The 23,383-nt window shown below is 39.2% G+C and overlaps 2 protein-coding genes across 3 annotated transcripts in view; one reads left to right on the plus strand and one right to left on the minus strand.

Moving 5' to 3' along the window:
• Window positions 1–23,383, plus strand: part of UBAC2 (UBA domain containing 2) — a 167,125-nt gene that overhangs the window by 23,420 nt on the left and 120,322 nt on the right. For both annotated transcript variants that reach the window (XM_042979639.1, XM_007098408.3), the window contains exons 2-4: window positions 5,535–5,662; window positions 7,865–7,984; window positions 8,702–8,811. In XM_042979639.1, coding sequence (XP_042835573.1) covers window positions 5,535–5,662; window positions 7,865–7,984; window positions 8,702–8,811 — 358 coding nt within the window. The remainder of the gene's footprint in view (window positions 1–5,534; window positions 5,663–7,864; window positions 7,985–8,701; window positions 8,812–23,383) is intronic.
• GPR18 (G protein-coupled receptor 18) lies at window positions 14,805–18,945 on the minus strand. Its single transcript, XM_007098407.3, has 2 exons — window positions 18,878–18,945; window positions 14,805–16,376 (listed from the first exon to the last, which is right to left on the minus strand). Exon 2 carries the CDS (start codon window positions 16,341–16,343, stop codon window positions 15,348–15,350), a length of 996 nt encoding a protein of 331 aa, XP_007098469.1. The 5' UTR covers window positions 16,344–16,376; window positions 18,878–18,945; the 3' UTR covers window positions 14,805–15,347.

The following is a 23,383-nucleotide window of genomic DNA, read 5'->3' on the forward strand; positions in this document are numbered from 1 at the left end:
ATGATAAGCAGAATGTTAAGAGAATGTCCATGCTCACTATGGAGCCCCATGTGGGGCCCGATCCCATGACCCAAGACACTCAACTAAGCCTTCCATTCGCCCCCTGTTATTTTCTCGTTTAATTCTCTTATAGTTGGAGAACATACTTTGTATGATTTTAATTTCTTTATATTTATTGAGGTGAGTTTTATGACCTGGAACATGATCTTTCTTGGGGAATGTTCTAAATGCACTCGAAAAAAAAAATGTAATTTGCTGTTGTTGGGTGGAGTGTTCAATAAAAGTCATTCAGGTCAAATTGGTTGATGTTGTTTTTCAAGTCTTATGTATTTTCACTGATTGCCATAAGAGCATATCGCAGACGGCATAGCTTAAACAACAGAAATTTATATTCTCACAAGTTGAGAGGCTGGAAGTCCAAGCTCAAGGTGTTGGCGAGTTTGGTTTTTCCTGAGGCCTTCCTCCGGGGCTTGTAGGTGGCTGTTTCCCTGTGGGTTCACATGGTCTTTCTTTGTATGTGTGCATCCCTGGTGTCTCGTCTTCTTAGGTCCCGACTTTTATGGCTTCTTTTATACCTCTTTAAAGGCCCTGTTTCCACATAGAGTCACATTGAGGGTTGGGGTATATGAATTTTGGGGGGACACAATTCAGTCCGTAACACTGATTTTCTGTCTTTTATTATCGATACCAAGAGAGGAGTGCTGAAGCATCCAACCTGGGATTTATCTGTTGCTGTTTTCAGTTCTATCAGTTTTTGTTGTATGTATTTTGAGGTTCTTCTCAGCTTTCAAATTCTGTGATTCACTGTGTGCGCCTCCCCCCCCCCCCCCCACCGCCACGTTTTATTATGAAGATTTTCAAACATGCTTAAATGTTGAAAGAATGGTACAGTTAACACCATGGACCTACCAACTTAGATTCTACAACATTTTCTTGTATTTGCTTTATCACATATCCATCCCTCTGTTTATTTCATCAGTCCATCTTATTTTTGTATGTATTTCAAAGTAAGTTGTAGCACTGTATCTCTAAACACACTAAACACTCTTAAACATGTCATTAATTTGAATTTAATAATTGTTTAAAGTTCTTTTGGGGGGGATTAAAATTTTCATATAGTGAAATGTACACATCGTGAGTTGGTTGTACATCTTGCTGTCCATAGTCCTATGGTGTGGGATTTCTGGGACATTTGTACATTGTTGCTTTGTGCATAGACTTTTGGGATCCTGATATTGCTCATCTTAAGAGGAGGACTTACAGATAGAGTTACCTGATTTAAGTTATCAGATTTGTATTTTTGGGGGTTTGTTCAGGCCAGAATTAAAATGATTGTATAAGTAGGATCAGTTATTAATTCAGTAAGTATTTTATTTATTTTTGTCTTGATGTTTAATTGTTGTAAAATATACATAACATAAAATCAACATCTCAGCCATTTTTAAGGGTACAGTTCTGTGGCATTAAGTACACTCACATTGTTGTTGTGCATCTATCTCTAGAACTCTTTTCATGTTGTAAAACTGAAACTCTGTAACCATTGAACAACTCCCTATTCCTCCCTCCCCCACCACCTGGCAACCACCATTCTACATCCTGTTTCTATGAGTTTGACTAGTTAGGTACTTCATATAAGTGGAGTTATATGGTATTTATCTTTTTGTCTCTGGCTTATTTCACTCAGCATAATGTGTGAAAGGTTGTCCCTCTTGTAGCTTGTGTCAGAATTTCCTTCCTTTTCAAGAGGGAATACTATTCTGTTAAATGTGTAGAACACATTTTGTTTATCCACTTATCCATCGATGGACACTGGGTGGCTTCCACCAGTATTTATTGAGCACCTCTTATACATCAGTCACCTTTCATTAAACAGACATTTGTTGACTGCCTTAATGGGCCAGGGCTTGTTCCAGGCAAGGGGGATACTGCAGCAGTGAATATATCAAAGTTGCTGCCTTGAAGAAGCAACACACAAAGAAACCTATTTCTTGATTCTAAGTTGCATTTTTCACATTTTAGTGTTTCTAAAATTGGGTGAATTTTATAATTGATGCCATCTTAGAATTTTGTAAGGCAGTGTTTCTTTTTTAGTGACACCTAAAATAATGGTTTATCTTACAGTTTGAATCATAGATTTGATGAATCACTGTTTAATAAGTCAGTTGTTGATAAGTGCTATGAAAAAAATAATCCAGAACAAAGGGGATAGAAAGTTAGTTACATGGGGTATTCACAGATAAGGTGACATTTGAGCAAAGCACATGTTCAGTTCAGTTGATTTTTTTTTTTTTCTTCAAAGTGAGACTTCCTGAAGGATGCAGTGTGCTGGTTCACATTCTGCTGCAAACTTCATACCTAACTGTGTGACTGCTGGCAGTTCGTGGACTGGTTACTTTGGGTAGCATTGGTGTAGAGGGTAAAGCGCTGGCCAAGTGGGGATAGGGATGGGGGTTTGGGAATATTCTCAAGATGGGCCTAGGTCTTGTACACATAGGAAAGGCAAGGATGATGGAATTTCCTTCCTTTCTCTCTCTCTCTTCTCATTCATTCATTCATTCATTCGTTCATTTATTTATTTTGAGGTAGGGAGCACAGAGAGAGAGAATCCCAAGCAGGCTCTGTGCTGTCAGTGCAGAATCTGACATAGGGTTTGATCCCATGAATTGTGAGATCATGACCTACCTGAGCCAAAATCAAGAGTTGGACGCCCAATGACTGAGCCACCCAGGAGCCCTGGGATTTTCCATCTTAGTAACTGGCAGCAGTTTTTCCAGTTGCTCAGAACAAAAACGTTGACTTCTCCATTTTGCCTGTACTTTACACCCAGTCAGCCAGCAAAGCTTGCCTGCTGTGCCTTCAAAGCATACCCTAGTTCTGCCAGTCTTACCACCCCTACCTAAACCACCATGGTGCAGGCCATCCTCACCCCTTCCTGGATTATCATGATAGCCTCCTAAATGGTCTCCTTTCTTCTACACTTGCCTTCCCATAATCTCTTCTCAGTATAGCCACCAAAATGATCCTTTGAAAACATGTCTGATAATGTTATTCCTCTCCTTAAATCCCCCCAAATATCCTGTCACTCCTAGAGGAAAGGTTAAAGTCCTTATGCTGGCTTACAGGGCTCTGCACTGTCCACTACCCCATTTCTTTGACCTTATATCCTGCCTGTCTGCCTTTTGCTTCTTTTGCTCTCAGCTGCCTTTGGCATCCTTACTGCTGCTTAATCGTACTGAGCATGTTCCTGTCTCAAAGCTTGCTGTTTCTCTGCCAGAAATACAGTTCCCCAGATACCTGCAAGGCCTACTTCCTCAGGTCCCTGCTCAAATGTCACCATATCAGAAGGGCCTTTGAATCACCTTATGTAAAACAACGCCCCTCTTTCCCATCAGTACTGTGCTTTCCCCTAAATCAGGATAGGTTAGGTCATGCTGCGGTGGCAAACAACTGCAAAATATTGGGGACCTTGTCGTTTTAACGACAAGTTTTGTTTCCCACTGAAGGTACTCCTCTGTCGCCTGGGAGGTCTGCTCCACACTGTCTTCACTCTGGGATCCGTCTCATAGCCTAGCTGCCATCTTGAGCACTGGCAGAGGGAAACACCATTCACTGCTCTTCAAGTATCTCCACAGGAGTGACATCTATCACGTTTACTTGGCCAAAGCAAGTCATGTTGTCATACTAACTTCAGCTAGGGGCAGGTATGAGTGGCTAAGCAGTCTTATCATGTATCTGGAAAGAGACCAGGAAATCCATGGTGGGTAACACCACCACACTTTTTATCCTACTTCATTTTTCTATAGCATTTGTTTCCCTCTGACACAATACATAATCACCTAGCTTTGTGTATTTTCTTTTTTCTCCTGTCTAGGCCACAAAGGAGTGGGACTTTGTCCATCATTAATTATTGCACCCCAGGGTGTAGGATAATGTGTTTATAAGAGGTGCTTATTAATTTTAGGGCATGGTTGAAATAATCAGAGGTCATCATTTATTTCTTCACTTGGTGACATGTGAGTCAAGTCAGGAGTGTGGAACAGGGAGGTTTGAGGAGAGGGGAGGAGGTCATATGAAAATGAGAAGTTGGAGAAAAGCAGTAGATTGCTGGTTAGTGGAGAGCGTCCACTGAGGTTTGAGACCGTGGACCTGCAGGGAAGTGTTGCAGCTCAGCCGTACGATTTCCTCCAGTAACATCAAGCTTCTCCTGAGCTGGCAAGGTAGGGGCAGGAATGACTGTCAGGCCCATTTCATGAGGATAGGTGGAAACCCAAGTTGAAGAAGGAAACAGGATCCTCACTGCCCCTTCAGGGTGCAACTCTATCACCCCTACTCCGTCTTCTGTCCCGTCAGAAAGATGACGGAGCTTCCCTGGGGCAGAGGAAGCCCTTTCTCCTGGATGGTGAGAGTGTGGTGGCAAGAGGCGTCTCCCCTCTCTGCATTCTTCGTTTCACTTGCTCCTCATATGCTTTTAAGGTAGATTGTCTTCCTTTCATTTTGTAGGTGAGCAGATAAAGCTTAAATGGCTCAGGATAGAATTTAGGTTGGTCATGCTCATAGCCACAGTGCTCTTCCATACTTTTGAGATGCTAGGCAATGAGGAGCTCTCAATTTTTAGATTCCCTGGAGCTTTGATTGCAGCTGGGTCACGAAGACAGCACGTAGCTCCTTTTACTAATGGTTCCAATTCAGATGTGTGCAAGACCTTACCAGAAAGGAAACAGTTGGTCTATTTTTATATGCTTAAATGGGTGCAATAACCACATTACCAACTGTAACTAGTAGATTCACTCCCAGGAATTTCTCATGAATACAGTTAAAGTATACTTGACACAATCTGAGAATGTTGCCATTGGTGATAGTTTCCCTTGGCCTTACCTGTTGATGATCTGAACATTTCATACGTCCAAGGAGCTGTGACAGGCTGTACCTGGAAACAAGGGTGCAGAGTGGGGAAAAGCCCCTGAGGGTAAAATGGTTCACTGGGGCTGATGGAGGAAGTGGCCATTGAGCTGTAACTTGAAGGCCGTATAAGACTCAGACGCGGCTCTCAGATGAGAAACTGACTTGGGCCCCGGTAGTACCCATGGGGGAAAATCTCAGCATGCCACTGTAGTCAGAAATGGCAGCACTTTTAACTGCCCTTTAAATTTTTTAAATAAATGTTGATGTGTTGTGAACCCCATGCATGCTCGGAGCTAACTGGTCAATTTAATAGAAGACATCCTCCTCAATTTCTTCACACTTTGGTGACTGTTTTCTTAATGGTGGAAGTTACTGGCTGTAAACTTGGTTTGGTCTCATGTAAAAGCCAAAGAACAGTGAACCCCTGCCAGCAAATTCCACGTGTTTTCCAGTGCCCTTTGATCACTTACCTCTGCAGGTACAGGTTTTGAAAATACATGTTAATAAGAACTAAATTCCAGAGTTTGCAAACTTGGTCTTCATTGTAATAGAAGTGAATTCTCTTACTTTCACCCAGGTAGTTTTTTAAATCTTAGAATCAATCATTCTGAAAGAAGTTTTCTTTCTCCTAGATAAGGCCCCTCTGTCCAAGGGTCTTTTGCTGGTCCCCAGTGCCCTGTCCCTCTTGCTGGCCCTCCTCCTACCGCACTGTCAGAGGTTCTTCGTGTATGACCTCCAAGCCATCAAGGATGACTTCCAGGTGAGCTCTGTTCTACTGGCCCATGGGAGGAGAGGAGACGGAACTTTTTCTTGACTTGCTATTTCTTTTCTGCTATTCTTAGTCCCTTGAAGCCTCTAAATTTTTAACAAATGATTATTTATTAATATTCCGTTAGCAAGTAAATTTTCTAGTTTTGTATTGCTATTTTCAGGAAAGCAGATTATAATGAAGCAGTTGCAGTATATCCTTTTACTACTAGGCATGTCCCTTCTCACTTCTTACTCATGGAAATGCAATTTACAATTTCAAAAGAAAAAACAATGTTAAATCTGGGTTTTTTAAATCATTAGTATGCATTTTTAACATTTTTGGAAACATTTTCATACTTAACATTTCAAAATTTTATATTCAACGTTTGAGTATTGATCAGATGATTGAAGCTCTTCCAGGTCTAACAGATTGTGAATCTATGAATTACTTTTATAGTGGTGGTTATATCAAGTAGGAAATTTCCCTTGGGTTTTTGCTTCTGGGAAGAGCAGAACTCTATGGCTTTTGAGATTTATGGGCTGGTCTCATTGAAAATGCTGCTGCTGGGTCTTGTGTGTGAGTTGGGAGTGTGAAAGGGACGTTCTCGCACCAGTTCCAATGGAGGAGCTTTCCCCATACCACCAGGCAATTCTTGGACACCAATTAGGTGTCCTCTAATTCAGCCAACTCCTGATACTGGCTGGAGATAGTGTCGTATCTCACGGGTTAAGGATTCAGTCCCACAAGGCTGCCTCCTCCTCCTCCACCATGCAAAGCCCAGATTGTTACCTGTGCTTCTGACCAAGTGGCAACAGATTAGGGGTTACCATGGTCTCCCCTTTGGACACCAGATGCCAGTTGCAAGTCTAAATTGTTACTAGTACTTAAGACTGGCTGGCTTTAAATCAGAGGTTCCCATGACCCCCTCCTCAGGTTTGATTAATCTGCTAGAATGGCTCACAGAACTCAGAGAAACATTTTTACCTTTGAATTACTTGTTTATTACAAAAGGATAGGATAAAAGACACAGATAAACATCCAGATAGAAGAAATGCAATGGGCAAGGGATGGGGAAGGGGCACAGAGCTTCCTTGGTCTCTCTCAGGCACCTTGTGCTCGCCAACCCGGAAGCTCTCTGAACCCTGGCCTTTTGGGTATTAATGGAAGAAGCTTCATTAAATCATTGGCCATTGGCAGTTGATCCAGATTCCAGCCCCTGCCTATTCCCTGGGAGGTCAGAGGGTGGGACTGAGAGTTCCAACCCCCTAATCCTGAGGTTGGTTCCCCTGGCAGCCAGCCCCATTCTTAGGTGCATCTAAAAGTCACACATTGACATAATAAAAGACACCCTTTATGGCTTTCATCGCTTAGGAAATTCCAAGGGTTTAAGGGCTGTGTGCCAGAAATGAGAGTACAAGACCAAATCTGTATTTCTTATCATAAATCACAATATCACAGTGTTAGTGCAAATTATGGTATATAACCTACCACCTTTTCTTTGCTACATACTTGAATAGCCATTTTAAGCATAACACTCTACTTCTGGAACACTGAAACTTTTCTTCATAGTGATATAATTAATACCTTTGCAAATGTTGGAGCTGTCAAGTTCCTCTGAAAGTCTTTCAGTTATTTATCCAAACCACTGCTTTCTGTCAGAATATAATACAGCCTCTGTATTGTTTCAGTTGCTATAATGCACTGGTTCTTGACCCTGGCTACACATTAGAATCACCTGAATAAACTAACCCTCCCCCCACAAACACATGTACACATGCATGTACTCACATATACTGATGCCAAGTCCTCACCCTAGACCAACTGAGTTGAAAAATCTAGCGGTAGGTCTGGGCCTTGGTGTGCTTTTTAATAAGACCCCCCAGGGGATTCTAGTGTATGGCCAGCCCTGAGAACCACTGTTGCAAGGGAACGGAAGGGCCTTTGGCCCTCAGTTGGTACCTTTCTGATTTGCGGGATTGATTTGGTTTATCTGGCCAAGTAGGCAAAAGTCCCCTTCTGATGCTCCACTTTATGGGCATCTGTGCTCTAAAGGTGGCGACCGCCTACATGGAGGAGTTTTCCATTTGTGTGTACATTATTTTTATTAAATTAGAGCATTGAAAATAAGCAGTATAAAGTAAATGTAATAAATTTGGTAAGGCAGAGATCTAAACAAATCTTACTCTTACTCTGTTTTAAATCCCCATTTAGATTTGGAGGTTGATATGTGGAAGAATAATTTGCCTTGATTTGAAAGATACTTTCTGCAGTAGTCTGCTTATTTATAATTTTAGGATATTTGAAAGAAGATATGGAAGCAGAAAATTTGCAGTAAGTTTTTATGTATTTTTCCTTTGCTACTTAGGTACTGGAAAAAAATGTTTTTGTTTTCTTACTTTTAAATAGTTTTATTTTGTTTAGCTTGGTGTTATTATTAACAGTTATCTTTTAATTATATGATCTATCTGATTTGGAGCATGACTATTAACCAAGGAATTTTAAATTTAAGCCACTAACATAATAAAATGATAATGATAATAGATAATACCAGATGTGTGTGGGCAATAAAAATTTTTATTAGGATTCTGACTTTAATAACATTTTAATCACTTATTTTGCTTAATGGTTTGTATGTTACTTGTTAAAAATAAATCATGCTATAAATATCTATTTTTTTTTACCATATTGGAAATTATGGAAGTGTTAATGCATTTGACCAATATGGCTTTACTCCCCTGTTCTGAAAACTCTGTTCTAATAAAAACAAATATTAAAAAGTAATATAGAGCTGGTTCTAATTAAATAAATGTTAGTTTATTTTTCAAAGATTCCTTTCAACACCACTTAAAAATTTTTTTTAATTTACTTTTAATTTATTTTTTTAAAGTAGGCTTCACGCTCAGAGTGGAGCCCAATGCGGGGCTTGAACTCATGACCCTGAGTTCAAGACCTGAGCGGAGATCAAGAGTCAAACGCTTAGCTGACTGAGCCACATTGGTGCCCCCGGAAAGACTCCTTTCAATAATGTTCTTCCTGTTTTATTTTTAGTCCTTTTTGCTGGGTTCCTGGGTTTTGTCAGCCTTGGTTGACTTCATCCTCGTTGAGGCTGTGTGGTATTCCTTTGGTATTGCTGCAGCCGGGAATTTGCCTTCTGGATTGTAAGTAGCTCTCAAAGATTAGCTTAATAATTACTTAAATCTGATTTAAGTTAAGTTACTGTAAATCAGTAAAAGAATATTTTAAACTCACAGATGTAGTAAAATTAATTTTATGGGTAAAAAAAATCCAATGTATACTTAGTCACATTTTCATTATGTTCTTGAAACAGAATCTGTTTCATAGTCTTTTTTTAGGGAATTTTAAATGAATTTCCTGTCCTGGTCCAGAAGAGAGAATTAATTTTGTATTTTTATCGTGAAATTTTGTTTGTAGTTTTGTGAAGTAATTAAACACAAAAATACAGAATTTAATTAGATTAGGAAATAATTTGTCTGAAGTTAAGCTTCTGAAGAATGATGTTTTTAAAAATTTATATTATTTAGATACTTATGCCAAAGAGAAAGCAAAGTTTACAACTTTGTAGCCAGACTGCAATGTCTAACCTAACTCAGAGTTTGTATGTGTGTATCTATATATGTATGTATGTGTGTGTGTGTATATATATATATATATGCTTTCATATTGTATTGATCTTCTTTAAAAACAAAACAAAAAAATCGTTTATGAAGTAACTAGTATCTAAAAGTAGAGTTAGCACATATAGATAACCTTAGACTGTTGTGGAATTAAGTATCTGAGAAATGAGATACTGTGAAATAAAGATCAGATATTTAAAATTCTGTGGGTATTAACTTCTGCCTTATTTTAATTTAGATGCATGTTTTTGAGGACTGTTTGGATATTGTATATATCTTAATTCAGATTTGCTTTGCTTCTTTACATTAAAAATACAGCTAGTGATCTAAATGGCCTTCATGCATATGTTGTTACTATTTACAGTGTAGCCTGTATGGGATTTACTTAATTATAGTTATAGTCATTAAATGAGCTCATTAAATTAGCTATTTTAATAATGTGTGATTCTGAATGATATCTGAATGGAGACAGGTAAAGTTCTGTGTCAGAGTCAGATTGTTACACAGTTTTGTTGAGTTCCAGGGGTTGTAATTATGATCACACTGAGAGGTTTGAAGTGATTCTTCTGCTTTTGCAGACAATAGTGTAGTCATCAGGGATGATTCCATGTTGATTCAGAAAAGCAGCAGTGTTACTAAATCATTAGTTTTCCCCAAACATTTCTTATCTAGGCCAGTTCTTTTTGGTTCTTTATACAGCCTCCTGAGTTACGGAAATATATTGGAAGACAGCATGAATGTTAATTTTGCCATCACCTGAATGAGAACATATTTCTCTTTTCAAATCAGGAGACATTACAGTATGGCTTTTTAGAGTCTTGAAAGCTTTCTCAAACAGACTTCTTGGAACATAAATCTTTATTTCAACAAACTCTGTATTTTGTAAATACATCTTTCATTTGATGGTAGCGAAGCATCAAAAGCTCAGGAGAGGAAACTTCTCTTTTTGTTGTCAGCCTGCTTTATAATTTGCAGTATTTTTCACGTAACATCTCGTTACCCTTTTTCTTTTCCACCAATGCCAAATTTATCTGCACTCTCTACAATTCTTCATTTCTATTTAATTCTCTCTTTTTTAACCTCACTATTATTAAAACTTCTCCTATAAATGTCATCAGTAACTAATTTTTTTTATTTTTTAATTTTATGTATGTATTTTTTTTTTTTTTAATTTACATCCAAGTTAGCATACAGTGCAATAATGATTTCGGGAATAGATTGCAGTGATTTATCCCCTGTGTGACTGACTAATTTTTAAAGGCAGTGGCTTATTTTCAGTTGTTTTATTTGACCTTTCAGTAGCTCATACATGGTTTTGACCTCCCATTATTTCATGAACTAACCTGCTCCCTCGAGCCCCAGCACACTGTTCTCTCCTGGTCCTTTTTGACCTCCTCTACTGCTTGCGGCTCACTCCGGGCTTTCTTGCCCACTCCCATGACTTCCTTCACAGTTAACATCTGTTGTTTGTTTCCCAGCTCTCTATTTCCAGTCCATGTTCCTCTCCTGATCTTGCTAGAGTTATATTTCCTGGTGCCTTCTACGACTCAGAGAAAATTTGTCCTGTTCTGGAGCTCTCATCTCTGGGCTTCCATCCCTGTTGACAGCATAGGGCCCGGGTCCTGTTAGTTCGAAGTCCTGTGTAAATCACTCATTCACCCCATCTTCTCTCCTCCTGCTGTCAGGTCAGTCTAAACTCAAATCTTTTCCTGCCTAGATTTTTGTAGCAATTCTCTAGTCTTCTTATTCACTTCAAAGCATCCCATGCAATGTTGTCAGAAGTTAATCCTTCCAAAATGCAAGTTTGACCATGCCAGTCTTCCTTTTAAGATCCTTTAAATCCTCATTTCCTTCAAAATAAAAATCAGACTCCTCCAAGATGGCATCGCAGCAGCCTGGAATAGTGGGAATGCAGAGACTTTGCCATCAGATATGCCAGATTTAAGATTCCACCTGTCTCACGTTATTACGTGTGTGTAATCTAGAGCAAGTTACTTCTCTTAAGTTCCATTTCCTAAGCTCAGTTTATAGATGACCCTCGTGTAAATTGAGGGTCAGTACTGTATACTTCCCAGGCAGTGGAAAGAATTAAGTAAGCTCTTTCATGCAAACATCCTAGCAGTAACAACCTCACACTGATTTTCTTCTTTCTCTTAAAATCCCTCATAGTCTGGCCCCAGTCCTGTGTTTCAGGTCACTTCGTCAGTCACTCAGCTTTCTTAACATGCTGTGTATACGTACACTCATGCCTGCTTGGTTTTCTTTCTGCACCCTGCTGCCCTTTGGCATGAGTAATTGTCCTTTTATGTATATTCCAATAACTTTATTAAGATCCCTAGCATTTATTACATTACGTTGTCATTGTCATTGTCATTATTACCTGGGCCTTCCATGCCATCCTTCTGGCTGTTTGAGGGAGGACTGGTTTTTACTTGATGTACTCATGGCCTCACGTTCTGTAATGTGGAAGGGCTAGTCTTGATTACAGTGTAGCCCCACGAGACTATAGTGTAAGGTCTTTGAACCATAGGCCTGTACATTTCTTTTTCTAGTGCTCTGCATAGAAATTATACATAGCATCTGATACATTCTCATGAGTGTTGTTTAAAATTCAGAAAATGTGACCATTATGTTTTGAAAGTAAAGATAGGTCCATTAAAAGCTATGTATGTCGGGGGGCGCCTGGGTGGCGCAGTCGGTTAAGCATCCGACTTCAGCCAGGTCACGATCTCGCGGTCCGTGAGTTCGAGCCCCGCATCAGGCTCTGGGCTGATGGCTCGGAGCCTGGAGCCTGTTTCCGATTCTGTGTCTCCCTCTCTCTCTGCCCCTCCCCCGTTCATGCTCTGTCTCTCTCTGTCCCAAAAATAAATAAAAAAACGTTGAAAAAAAAATTAAAAAAAAAAAAAAGCTATGTATGTCGGATGCTTCTAGTACTCCTTGCCCATCACACACCTGTCCTTGTATACCCATTATTTTTTAGTTGTTAGTATTTACATGTGGACATTATATTGTTTCTCAGAATCAAATCCCTCCAGAATACTGAGTTTTTACACATCATGTTAAAATGTATCTGATCACATCACTTAATAAAATCATTTTGTAATTGTGTTGTAGATTATTTAGTTTTACTGTGGAAACCATAACATACATTTTCACTTTGTATCAACAAAGTTTTTCACTGTATTTTTTTTTTAAACTGGGTTCCACACCCAATGTGGGGCTAGAACTCATGACCCTGAGATCAAGAGTTGGATGCTCTACTCACTGAGACAGCCAGACACCTCTTTTGTTGTATTTTGTGCTCCCAAATTAAGTTCTTCTCATTGAGAAAAGCCATTGCAGAGAACTTGCCATTTAATAAATTACATAAGTGGCACTTGGCTGGCTCAGTCAGTGGAGCATGTGACTCTTGATTTGGGGGTTGTAGGTTTGAGTCCCATGTTGGGTGTACTTAAAAACAATATCTTTAAAAATAAATAAAATTTAAAAATGATAAATACATAAGAACAGATTAGACTGTATAGTTGAGAGTAGGCTATGACTATAAACCTATAAACCTATACATAAGTTACAGGAGTTATTTCCTTTTTTCCAGAAATAATTATTTGTTTAAAGATACTTACTATCTTTAAGATATTTGTTAAGGTATCTTGCTCACTTGACTGTCCAAACCAAAAACTTCAAGTAGTTGTCTCTTTGTTGAGAAACTACATCTCAGTTATCACCTTGATTCCTTTATCTTATGTAGCTTTGAGAATGTTTATGTTCTGTGAGCTTGTTTGCTTTTTATTACTGAAAAATTGGTGGTTGACATAACAGGAACTTGGTTTGTAGGCCTGGTTCTTCAGCTGAGCAAGTCACATAACCTCATTGGACTTTAGTTTCTTTATATATAAGACTAGAAGATCATCTAAAGGATCTTCTAGTATTAAAACTCTTTTTTATGATTAGACTCCTTTGTGCTTATCTTTTTTTAAAGAATATTAATTTACCCATGTTAATTATAGAAATCCACTTATAACTAATGCATTTATTTGATTCTTAGTCCCAATAGGAGGTGATCATCTTAAGAGTAATGAAGGTGATTTAGCAGGGAGGAATTATGGCTGGCTTATTTGCGTACTTCCATAATATTTAGAATAATATACACTTTACAGATGATGGTTCACTTCCTTTTCTTTTTAAATGGGGAAGTTATGAGCACCTGGGTGGCTCAGTTGGTTAAGCGTCCAACTTCGGCTCAGGTCATGATCTCACAGTTTGTGGGTTCGAGCCCCGTGTTGTGTTCTGTGCTGACAGCTCAGAGCCTGGAGCCTGCTTTGGATTCTGTGTCTCCCTCTCTCTCTGCCCCTCCCTTGCTCATGCTCTCTCTCTGTCTCAGAAATAAATAAAATATTTAAAAAAAGTTTTTTTAATGGGAAGTTACTTGGTTGTTACTTTATTAGGGGAAATTAAATGGCAAGGCTAGGATGAGAATCCAAAGTCCCTGACTTGTGCTGTTATACTGTGATACACAGCCCAGGAAAAAAATCATTCTCCTATAGTGTGATGTTTGATCACGTAGGAAGCTTAAACTATATTGGAGAATGATAGTTCACCATACAGCAGAAATTTCATGTCATAGGAATGAACTTGGGTTATTGGGCAGAAACAGGGTCTCGGATTAGGTCTCCTGCATTAGTTGTAGGTAGAGTATGGTGCATGGTAGGCTCTCAGTGTTTACTGAATGATTATAGTCTGTTTCCAAAAGAAACAAAATTCCGAGTAGGGGAGGGCTGCTGACACTTGCCTTTGCAGGCCCCTTCAGGTGATTGTTCTGCTGATTTTGGTCTGTGGCAAGTAACAGTGATGGGTTGAACATAGTTGTTTGTGTAGGAATCCTGGAAGTTTGGTGTTTAGAACACAAAATGTTGTAAAATTTAGACCACCAGTCCTGAATATAGATTAAATCAAATGAAGCTTTGGTTTTGGTTTAATAAAATTATAATCTAAAAATTTTTTATTTTCAATGTTTTGTTTATTTTTGAGAGAGAGAGGCAGCATGAGTGCGGGAGGGGCAGAGAGAGAGGGAGACACAGAATCCGAAGCAGGCTCCAGGCTCTGAGCTGTCAGCACAGAGCCTGATGCGGGGCTCAAACTCACAAACCACAAGATCATGACCTGAGCTGAAGTCGGATGCTCAACCGACTGAGCCACCCAAGTGCCCATAAAATTACAATTAAAAAAAAAAAAAAAAAGTCTTTAAGTTTATTTATTTATTTTGAGAGAGAAAGAGAGCCAAGAGCATGTGGGAGGGGCAGAGAGAGATGGGGTGAGAGAGAATCCCAAGCAGGCTCTACACTATCAGCACAGAGCCCCAAGTGGGGCTCAAACTCACGAACCGTGAGATCGTGACCTGAGCCGAAATCAAGAGCTGGCCACTTAACCGACTGAGCCACCCAGGTGCCCCTAATCAAATTATAATTTAATAATTTAAACCATTTTGGGGGCACCTGGGAGGCTCAGTCTGTTGATCATCTGATTTCAGGTCAGGTCATGATGTTGTGGTTTGTGAGTTGGAGCCTCACATCAGGCTTGCCGCTGTCAGTGTGTAAGCGCATTGCCTGCTTCGGATGCTCTGTTCCCCTCTCTGCCCCTCCCTCACTTGCACTCTCCCCCCTCAAAAAGAAAATTTGAAGTATTTTGAAAAGAAGGTGGATTTTTTTTTCCTACTGACTTTGTAGAGATCACGATTTCCTTGCATGTAGAATTAAATCCAAAAAGTTGTCAACTATGTATTTAGATAAGGCTTGAATATGAAATACAAATTGGATATTTTTCTCCCAGTAACTCAAGAATATGTTTTATACAAGTTTTGAAAATAAAAATAATGAGTTCATGAGAATACTTCAGAATATTTAATTATGTTGCCACAGTAGTAAGATCTCGCAAAAGTGTTACGTGTGGTTTTTTTTTTCAGGAGGGAAGGGACTTGGTAGTATCATACAGAATATCCACTGGCCTTAGAGTAGTTAGTAAAGTGAATATAAAGAAATTAAAGACCAAAACCTTCTTTTCATTCATAACATTTCACTGTTGACATTGCTTAGTGACCGTAAACTACCTGATCGGAAGCTTTTTCTGCGCACACTCCGAAGGTAATTGCGGTAGAGCATGACACTAATAACTCGAGCCTGAAATTGTTTTGAAACAATGTAGTAGAGAATCACATCCAGACAGGTGCTGAGGTTCATGAGGAAGGTGGTAAAGGCCCCCCAGGGATTGTAACTGTTCTCCTCCCCTTCCAGCATCAGGAAAGCAAAACAGATGTGGAAAGGCATAAAGCACACGAGCACCTGCACCACGAGTGTGATGATGATCCTTATAGACTTCTCCTTGACTTTTGGTTTCAGCTTAGATGTCTTCCCATGAAGGAGACTGTGAATAATGATCAAATAGCACCCAATCATGATGAACAGAGGAATCAAGAAAAAAAATATGAGCCGAGTGAAGTTCAACATGTTAATAGCTTTTAAGTGGATGATGTCAGAAATCTTCAGGCAGGTGGCGGGGGTGGAGGCTTTATCTGGGTCTTCATAGAGCAGTAGGAGCGGGATGGTGGTCGTCAGGGTCATTATCCAGATTCCCACACATGTTAGCACGGCTTTGCCTGTGTTTTTAAGTTCTTTGGCATATTTTGGCTGTACAATGGCCATGTATCTGTCAGCACTAATAAAAGCAAAAAGCCATAGAGCAATACTTGGATAAAACACCGTCAGAGCCCCAAGAATCTGGCAGAAGTACTCTCCAAATGGCCACTCGCCTCTTGCGTAATAAAACATCCGAAAGGGTAAGCTCATTATAAATATTAAGTCCAGTAATGCCACATTCATCATATAGATGGTTACAGTGGTTCTCTTCTTGGTGGTACAACTAAAAACCCATAAGGCAGTGGCATTAACAAATAATCCGATTATGAAGATACAGCTGTAGAAGACAAGGGCTGCAATCTTGTATTCTTCTGGGTGTGAGGTGTTATAAGGGCCAGGTTGAGCTTGATCATGAGGAGTGGTCATCTTATAGCTTGTTGGGGGAATGGCACCTAGAAACTGCAAAATAGTTAAGAAGAATAGGAGGAATAAAACCCTTTGTTGAAAAGTAAATGCTTAAAACTCTCATACTTGACTTGGCATGTCAATGGATTTTAACTGTGTGAGTATTTTATGTTGTAGAGACAATATATGTGTCTTAGTATTTATTAAGAAATTCATGTCTTAGGTATTATTACTAATATGCACCAACCTATTAAAATGGTCTGGTGTGTTATAATGCACTGGCAAATTTATTTTTTCTCTCTGCTCACCTCGCGTCTCCCCTAAAGAATAACCTTTTTAAAAATGATTTTTTCCTGTAGTGTGAAATTGGGTAGCAAGTATTCTTATAATAAACATTCTTTGATTGGGACTAACTGGGAGAAGGCCATTCTGAATTTTGAAAATAGTTTGCTACTTTTTACCATTGTTTAAATATTTTGTGACCCAGGTTAATAATGTCCAAATAATGAATTTTTACTCATTAAATATAGTCTTAATATATAAAATGTGCATTAGAAAACCAATATAAAGGAACCATGTAAGTATCTAATTCACAAGAATTCTCATTTGAGAGCAGGGACTTTTCATTGCTGTATTCACACTGCTTATGGAGCCCACCGGAAGTGCTCGATAAGAAAATGTTTGCTGAATTGATGGAGTGAAGGAAGGACCCACAACAGCTACTTTCCAGTATGTCAGTGAAGACTTGCTTGGTTGGTCATTACACCTATTTTTTTTTTTAAGTGGAAACATTTCTTTATAGTATTACGCTGTCTCAGTTATTGTAGGTCTAGAAACAGCAGTGTGTTGTGCCACGGTCTACAGATCAGGAACCTGACTCTTAGAACAATAGATGAGCTCGTTTTTAATGCACAGCTGGGAGTCCCTAATGCTGTCCTCCAGATGGTGTTTATTACCAGCATCCTAGAAGTGGATGTTGTTGATGTGCACGGAAGCTAGTGTAGTAGCTTTCATGCCCTCACTCTATCTAGATACAGAAACTTAAGTATATTTGTCAAATTAAATGTAAAAAGGAATATCAAAGACAAATAGTTATTAGTTAGAAGTCACTCAATAACTTTATGTGTATGCAAAAAGAGGGTCCATTTCTAATGGAAAGGAGTTTAGATGTGATTGTAAATATCATTGATGGGATGCCCGTCAGAGTGAGACTTCGATCATCCTCAGTGCAACGTCAACAGCAGTGATTTAAAAATAAGCTCCCTTGCAAAGAAATGGAATCTTGTGGTCTCCCCTTGAAACATGGAGGTGTAAGAAAAGTTTCCTTCAGAAATGTCACTTTGCACAGTGGGCTGTCTCTGATTCAGCCCCGAGTCTCTCTTCAGTGAGAGCTGTGGGGGTGGTGAGCAGTCCAGTTAGTGGCATCATGGGCTGTTGATAATTTAAAATGAATTTGAGCAATTGCTGTGGACACACACAAGGTATGAGTTTGTTTTTCCATTCCCGCCCTCCCTCCCTTTTTTCCTTCCTTCTTTCCTTCCTTCCTGACTACAGCTAGTTTGCCAAGTATCTAAGTTAGATATGATTTTGGAATGGAATTCTGTGTATTAATAGCCTATACTAAAATTTCCAAATATTGGTGTGACTAGAATATTAATTTCTGTCAAATGAGAAAAGCACTACAGAGAGAAATTAAAACTCCAGTATCATACAAAGAAGAATAACTTTGGAGTCTTGACTCTTATTTTTACTTTTCATTGTATTTTTAAAAATGGTAGCAATTGTAATGTAAATGAAAATTTGTATCTTTTTTTTCTCTTTTGATATTGTTTCAGGACTCACTTCCCTTGTCCTCATCCCTGAATTTTGTCACATAAATTTCATAGTTACAAAGCCTTTTTGAGTAAATCTTTTAGCCCTCGTTGGGCTCAAGCTGCTCGTATGTCACCAACACTTGTATCCATTTGCTTAAGGTTGAAAAAACTACGTGTGATACGTTGTTTTAAAGGCATTACCAGATAGGTCATGCTCTGTACACACAGATACATTTTTGGATAAATATTAAAAAGTGATTGGCTTTCAAGTCAGCATTTCAAAAACTTTAGATTCAGTGATTATCTCTAGTCTTTCTTTTTTAAAAAGCATTTGAGTACATTTTATGAAACAGTGTGACAACAGTGTGGAACCAGGTGACAAAGGCTTGTAAATATACTTAATGATTTATCATCTTAGCATGTTCCTTAAGTTGAAAAAAATTACATTTACTGTTAAATCATTAATAATGCAGGAAGATGACAGCACAACCCATTTCAAGGTCCTTTGCCAACATAGTTTCCATAATGTATTATTAAAATGAGACAAATGATTTTGAAATTTAGTAAGTACAGCTTACTTTTTTTTTCTGTCACCACCATACAGATTTATTACAATATTATTGACCATGTTTCCCATGCTGTACTTTTCATCCCCATGACTTATTTTACACCTGGAAGCGTATACCTCTGAAGTATAGCATTACTTGGTGATAATCTGTGATGAAATTAAATGCTACTTACCTTCTGCCCATCAAAAGGCTGTGTTGGAGAGGAACATTTTTCATTATATCCAGTAATGTAAAAGAGAAATCTTGTGTTAAAATCGCTCTTTCTGGAAATGGTGTGTCTAAGAAATGCAGTATTTCTTTTGTCTTAGGCCCTTCTGTTGCTTCACAAAGTTGTTTCAAATATCATGCCTGGTAAAGGAGTTGGTACTTGTTCGGCTGTAGTTGCTGCTTTGTCTCTTTCAGGAAGTAGTGTCTGAAATAAGGCTTTTTCAACTTATGACTTTACCCTGGATGTGGTTTCTCTCTTTCACAAGTGATTTGTTTATGAAGTCATGCTTAGCATAAGCTCCCTTTGAAATGATGGCATATACTTAAGAGAATCAAACAAAAAAAGGAAAATATATTTGGTTCATTTACTTTGATGTTTAAAGTCTGCATCATCTATTGAAAGAGAATGAGATTTTAAAAATATTTTTAGAGAGGCGGGGGGAGGCAGAGAGAGAGGAGAGAAATCCCAAGCAGGCTCCACACTGTTAGCACAGAGTCCAATGCAGGACTCCATCTTAACAAACTGCGAGATCATGACCTGAGCTGGAATCAAGAGTCCAGACGCTTAACTGACCAAGCCACCCAGGCGCCCCAAGAATGAGATTTGATGTTGACTAAGATGGGATTCATAGTGTAGCTTCTTCTCTTTTTAAGCTGTGTGACTTTGTCTAGTTACCTAATCCCTCTGAGTCTTTGCTCCTCCTTAGTTTCTGTACAGTTAGGATAGAGATAATGCTCATCTGGTAGGATTGTGATGACTCTAAACCAGAAAAATCCCAAGTGTTTAACATAGTACCTGGCACTTAGTACTAATTTAGATATTCCTAAACAGAGTTAACCCTTTTCTACAAAGTTCTTGAAATCCTAAAATATCCACTTTTGCTGTTAAAATATTTCTAAGTGGTTAAAATTGGAATCTCATTTATTTGCTTCTGCTTTGCCTATACATTTATCCACATAGGTTTGTTTGTTTTTTGGTCCGCAGTGCATCATATCCCTTTTCTGTCACATGGAAGTCTAGAAATAATTCCTTTTGTATAAACATTACTAAGAAATTTTAAAATTACTAAGAAAGGACTGGAATTCTTTAGTGGATTAATTTACATATTGGGAGTATTTTAATCTAGGAAGGGAAGTGAAACCAATGGAAAGGGAAGTGAGCAACCCCAATTGTCGCCTGCCTCATTACATGAAATTTTTTACTTTCTTTTTTCTTAAAAAAAAGTCATCATCTCATTTGCTTGTCTTAAAATTTTACGTTATTTTTGGTTATGCATGCATGATTTGTCAGGTTTTGAAACGTACATGAACTTAATTTTTTATTTTTATTTTTATTTTTTTAATTTAAGACAGTTTGAGGGCCCGTGTGCTTTTTGCCCTTAGATAAAAACTGTAGTAAGTCTGTGACTTGAGGGTGGATCAGCTCCTTTCCCTCTTCCTCTTGTTTCAATCATAGGAGGCCTGTTGCGTTTGCTCTTCTTGCCTTTCCCGTGCTGTCCTGCCAGCCCGAGACGCCCTTACCACTGCACTCCCATCTCTTGGCTTGGCCAGCTGTCGTTCAGCCTTCAGGTCTTAGTTTCGGTGCTGCCTTTTCCAGGAGATTTTCTCTGACCTCTGAAGCTGGGTCGGTTCTTCACCCCAGTAAGCTTCTTTAGTGCTTGGTATTTCCCCCTGTAGTGGCTTGTGTTTGTATTGTTGCTGAGTATTTCCTTGCCTTTTAACCTCCACTACATTGAGCTTTCTGGGGGTTGGCATATGTTGTAGATGTGCACGTGTAGTAAGCATTTAATAAATATTGGTTGAGGGTCACCTAGGTGGCTGTCAGTTGAGCATCTGACTTTTTTTTTAATTTTATTTATTTTTGAGAGAGAGACAGAGACAAAACTTAAGTGGGGGAGGGGCAGAGAGATGGAGACAGAATCAGAAGCAGGCTCTAGGCTCTGAGCTGTCAGCACAGAGCCCGATGCCAGGCTCAAACACACAGACCGCGAGATCGTGACCTGAGCCAAAGTCAGATGCTTAACCAACTGAGCCACCCAGGTGCCCCGAGCGTCTGACTCTTGATTTTGGCTTGGGTCATGATCCCAGGGTTGTAGGATCAAGCCCTGCATTGGGCTCTGCGCTACACGTGGAGCCTGCTTGGGATTCTCTCTTTCCCTCTCTACCCCTCCCTCCTCGCGCTGTGTTTAAAAAATAAAATTAAATTAAAAAGTTTAAAAAAATAAAAATATTGGTTGAACATGTGACTGAAACAGTAGTAGGTGAAGAAATGGAGTTTTAAGGGAGTCGTGGGTGGATCACTGAGCCCAGTGATGGCATCAGGGACACTTTGGCCAACTTATGGGAGGGAACTTGCCAATCACAAGGCAGATTTGGAGACTCAGGCACTGGGCAGTGACCCTCCTCTCCTCTCTGTGACCCCTGCAGTGCTTCATCATTCTCTGTTCCTGGCCTTTCCTGGCCCTTAACAATACCTTTACGCTAGAAAAGTCTCACAGTGAAAAAAAATGCCCCCAAACCAATTGGCAACAAGTTAACAATGGATCAAGAATTAAGCTTCCGTAGTGTCTAGCTTGCTTCTTTAATACTTGAGCCTAATGAGTTTTTTATTCAGATAGAAGAATTTACCTCATTCAGGGACTATTCACGCAGCTATGATTTCCTCACTTATCGGAATAGGAGTGAAAGAGAACTTTTTCACCTTGCAAAAGAGGGATTTCACATATCCTAGGGGATTCACTTCCCTTCATTTTATGAAATAGTCTTTTTCAGTTCCATTTTTGAATTCTGGTTTAGATGTTATAAGCCTTCAGTGAGTATTTTAGCACTGGAGCCCAGTTTTTGGGCGAATGTAGTTTAGTTAGGCCAATTTCGTATAGAAAGGATGTAGTTATTAGATTTATACAGTAAATCCCTATAAAACATGCTCTGCATTAGAGGGTTGTCTATACCACAGAATTGTATTTCCTGTTCTTGACGTATTTCTGTTTATCACAGCACGTGTAAGGGGGAGTCTTGTTCTTTTTTTTTTTTTTTCAATATATGAAATTTATTGTCAAATTGCTTTCCATACAACACCCAGTGCTCATCCCAAAAGGTGCCCTCCTCAATACCCATCACCCACCCTCCCCTCCCTCCCACCCCCCATCAACCCTCAGTCTGTTCTCAGTTTTTAACGGTCTCTTATGCTTTGGCTCTCTCCCACTCTAACAGGGGGAGTCTTGTTCTAATTGCGTACCCCAGTATTGCAATGAGGGGATCACTGTACTTGTTTGTTTTTCCCCGTGTGGGTGACCATCAGGCCATTGCTACAGAAGACTGGGGTGGATAGTGGATAGCCTGTCCTCAAGAAGAGGGTTGTGAGGGAAGTGAGGGGTGCTCTGAACTAGTGCGGGGGGTGGGGGTAGCTCTTACTGTGTGGCCTTAATGGTTTCCCACTTTGAGGTTATGGAATTTCTGTTCCCCTACCTCTCTCTTTTTCAAACTTGTATCTAACAGACTTCTTTGGCTTTTTGTTTGTTTGTTTGTTTGTTTGTTTTTTGTTTTAATTAGGGAGCTATATCGAATAGTGTTTTCTGGATAAACAATATTGAGATACTATTTGTCTAAATCTGTTTTTAAGAAAAATTTCAGCACCTTACAGCCATCCTCCTTTTCTTTTGATTCCCTAAATTGTATTATAAATTTAGCAATTCTCAAATTCCTTTTCCCTGGCAACTTTTGTGCAGTTTAAAAATTTTACACATATAGACAGGTAGTTACTTACAGCAAACAAATTGAACCCAGAAAACCAAAGTGGTATATAATTCTAGGTAAAGTAGATCTAAATCAGCAATGAAAGTAGAGTTCCTTAAAGATGTTAAGGATTCTCTCACTTAGAGGATCTTAGGAGAAGGCTGCTGCGTGACAGTGACATTAGTCCTGGACCTAGTGAAATCCTGCAGGACCCCAGGCCAAGAGTTGGCAGTGTGACATTTCACTAATTGACTAGAGTTCCAGTCGGAGTCCTGAGGACAGCTGATTGAGTAGAACTCTGTGGTTATCGTGAGGTACATAGCGGCCTTCTATAGACTCTGGTTTCACAGTTAAAGGAAATAGTGCATTCCAGCAACTGGGACCTCTTGGTCATTGATGGTGAGAGTTTAAATTTGGAAAACCATTGGTTATTAAGTAGTAAAATGAAGATACATATACCCTATGACTCAGATTCCACTCGTAGGTAGAAATGCATGCTCCTGTGTATCAGAAAACCTAGATAAGAATGTTCATAGTAGTATTATTTCCAGTAGCTGTAGGAACAACCCCATTGTTCAGCTATAGAATGGATAAATCAGTTGTGTAGACATACAGGTGAATGCTTTTTACAATCAGAATGAATCCTGTAGAAGGTGCGTGCAACAACGTGGGTAAGTCTTACGTATACAGTGTTAAGTTAAAATAGCCAGACATGAAGGAATTTATATTGTATGAT

The sequence above is a fragment of the Panthera tigris genome, chromosome A1 (assembly GCF_018350195.1).
Source record: "Panthera tigris isolate Pti1 chromosome A1, P.tigris_Pti1_mat1.1, whole genome shotgun sequence".
Classification (NCBI taxonomy): domain Eukaryota; kingdom Metazoa; phylum Chordata; class Mammalia; order Carnivora; family Felidae; genus Panthera; species Panthera tigris.

Excerpts from the sequence above, each read along its gene's own strand:
- GPR18 (XM_007098407.3), bottom strand. The coding sequence starts at position 16,343 with ATGACCACTCCTCATGATCAAGCTCAACCTGGCCCTTATAACACCTCA.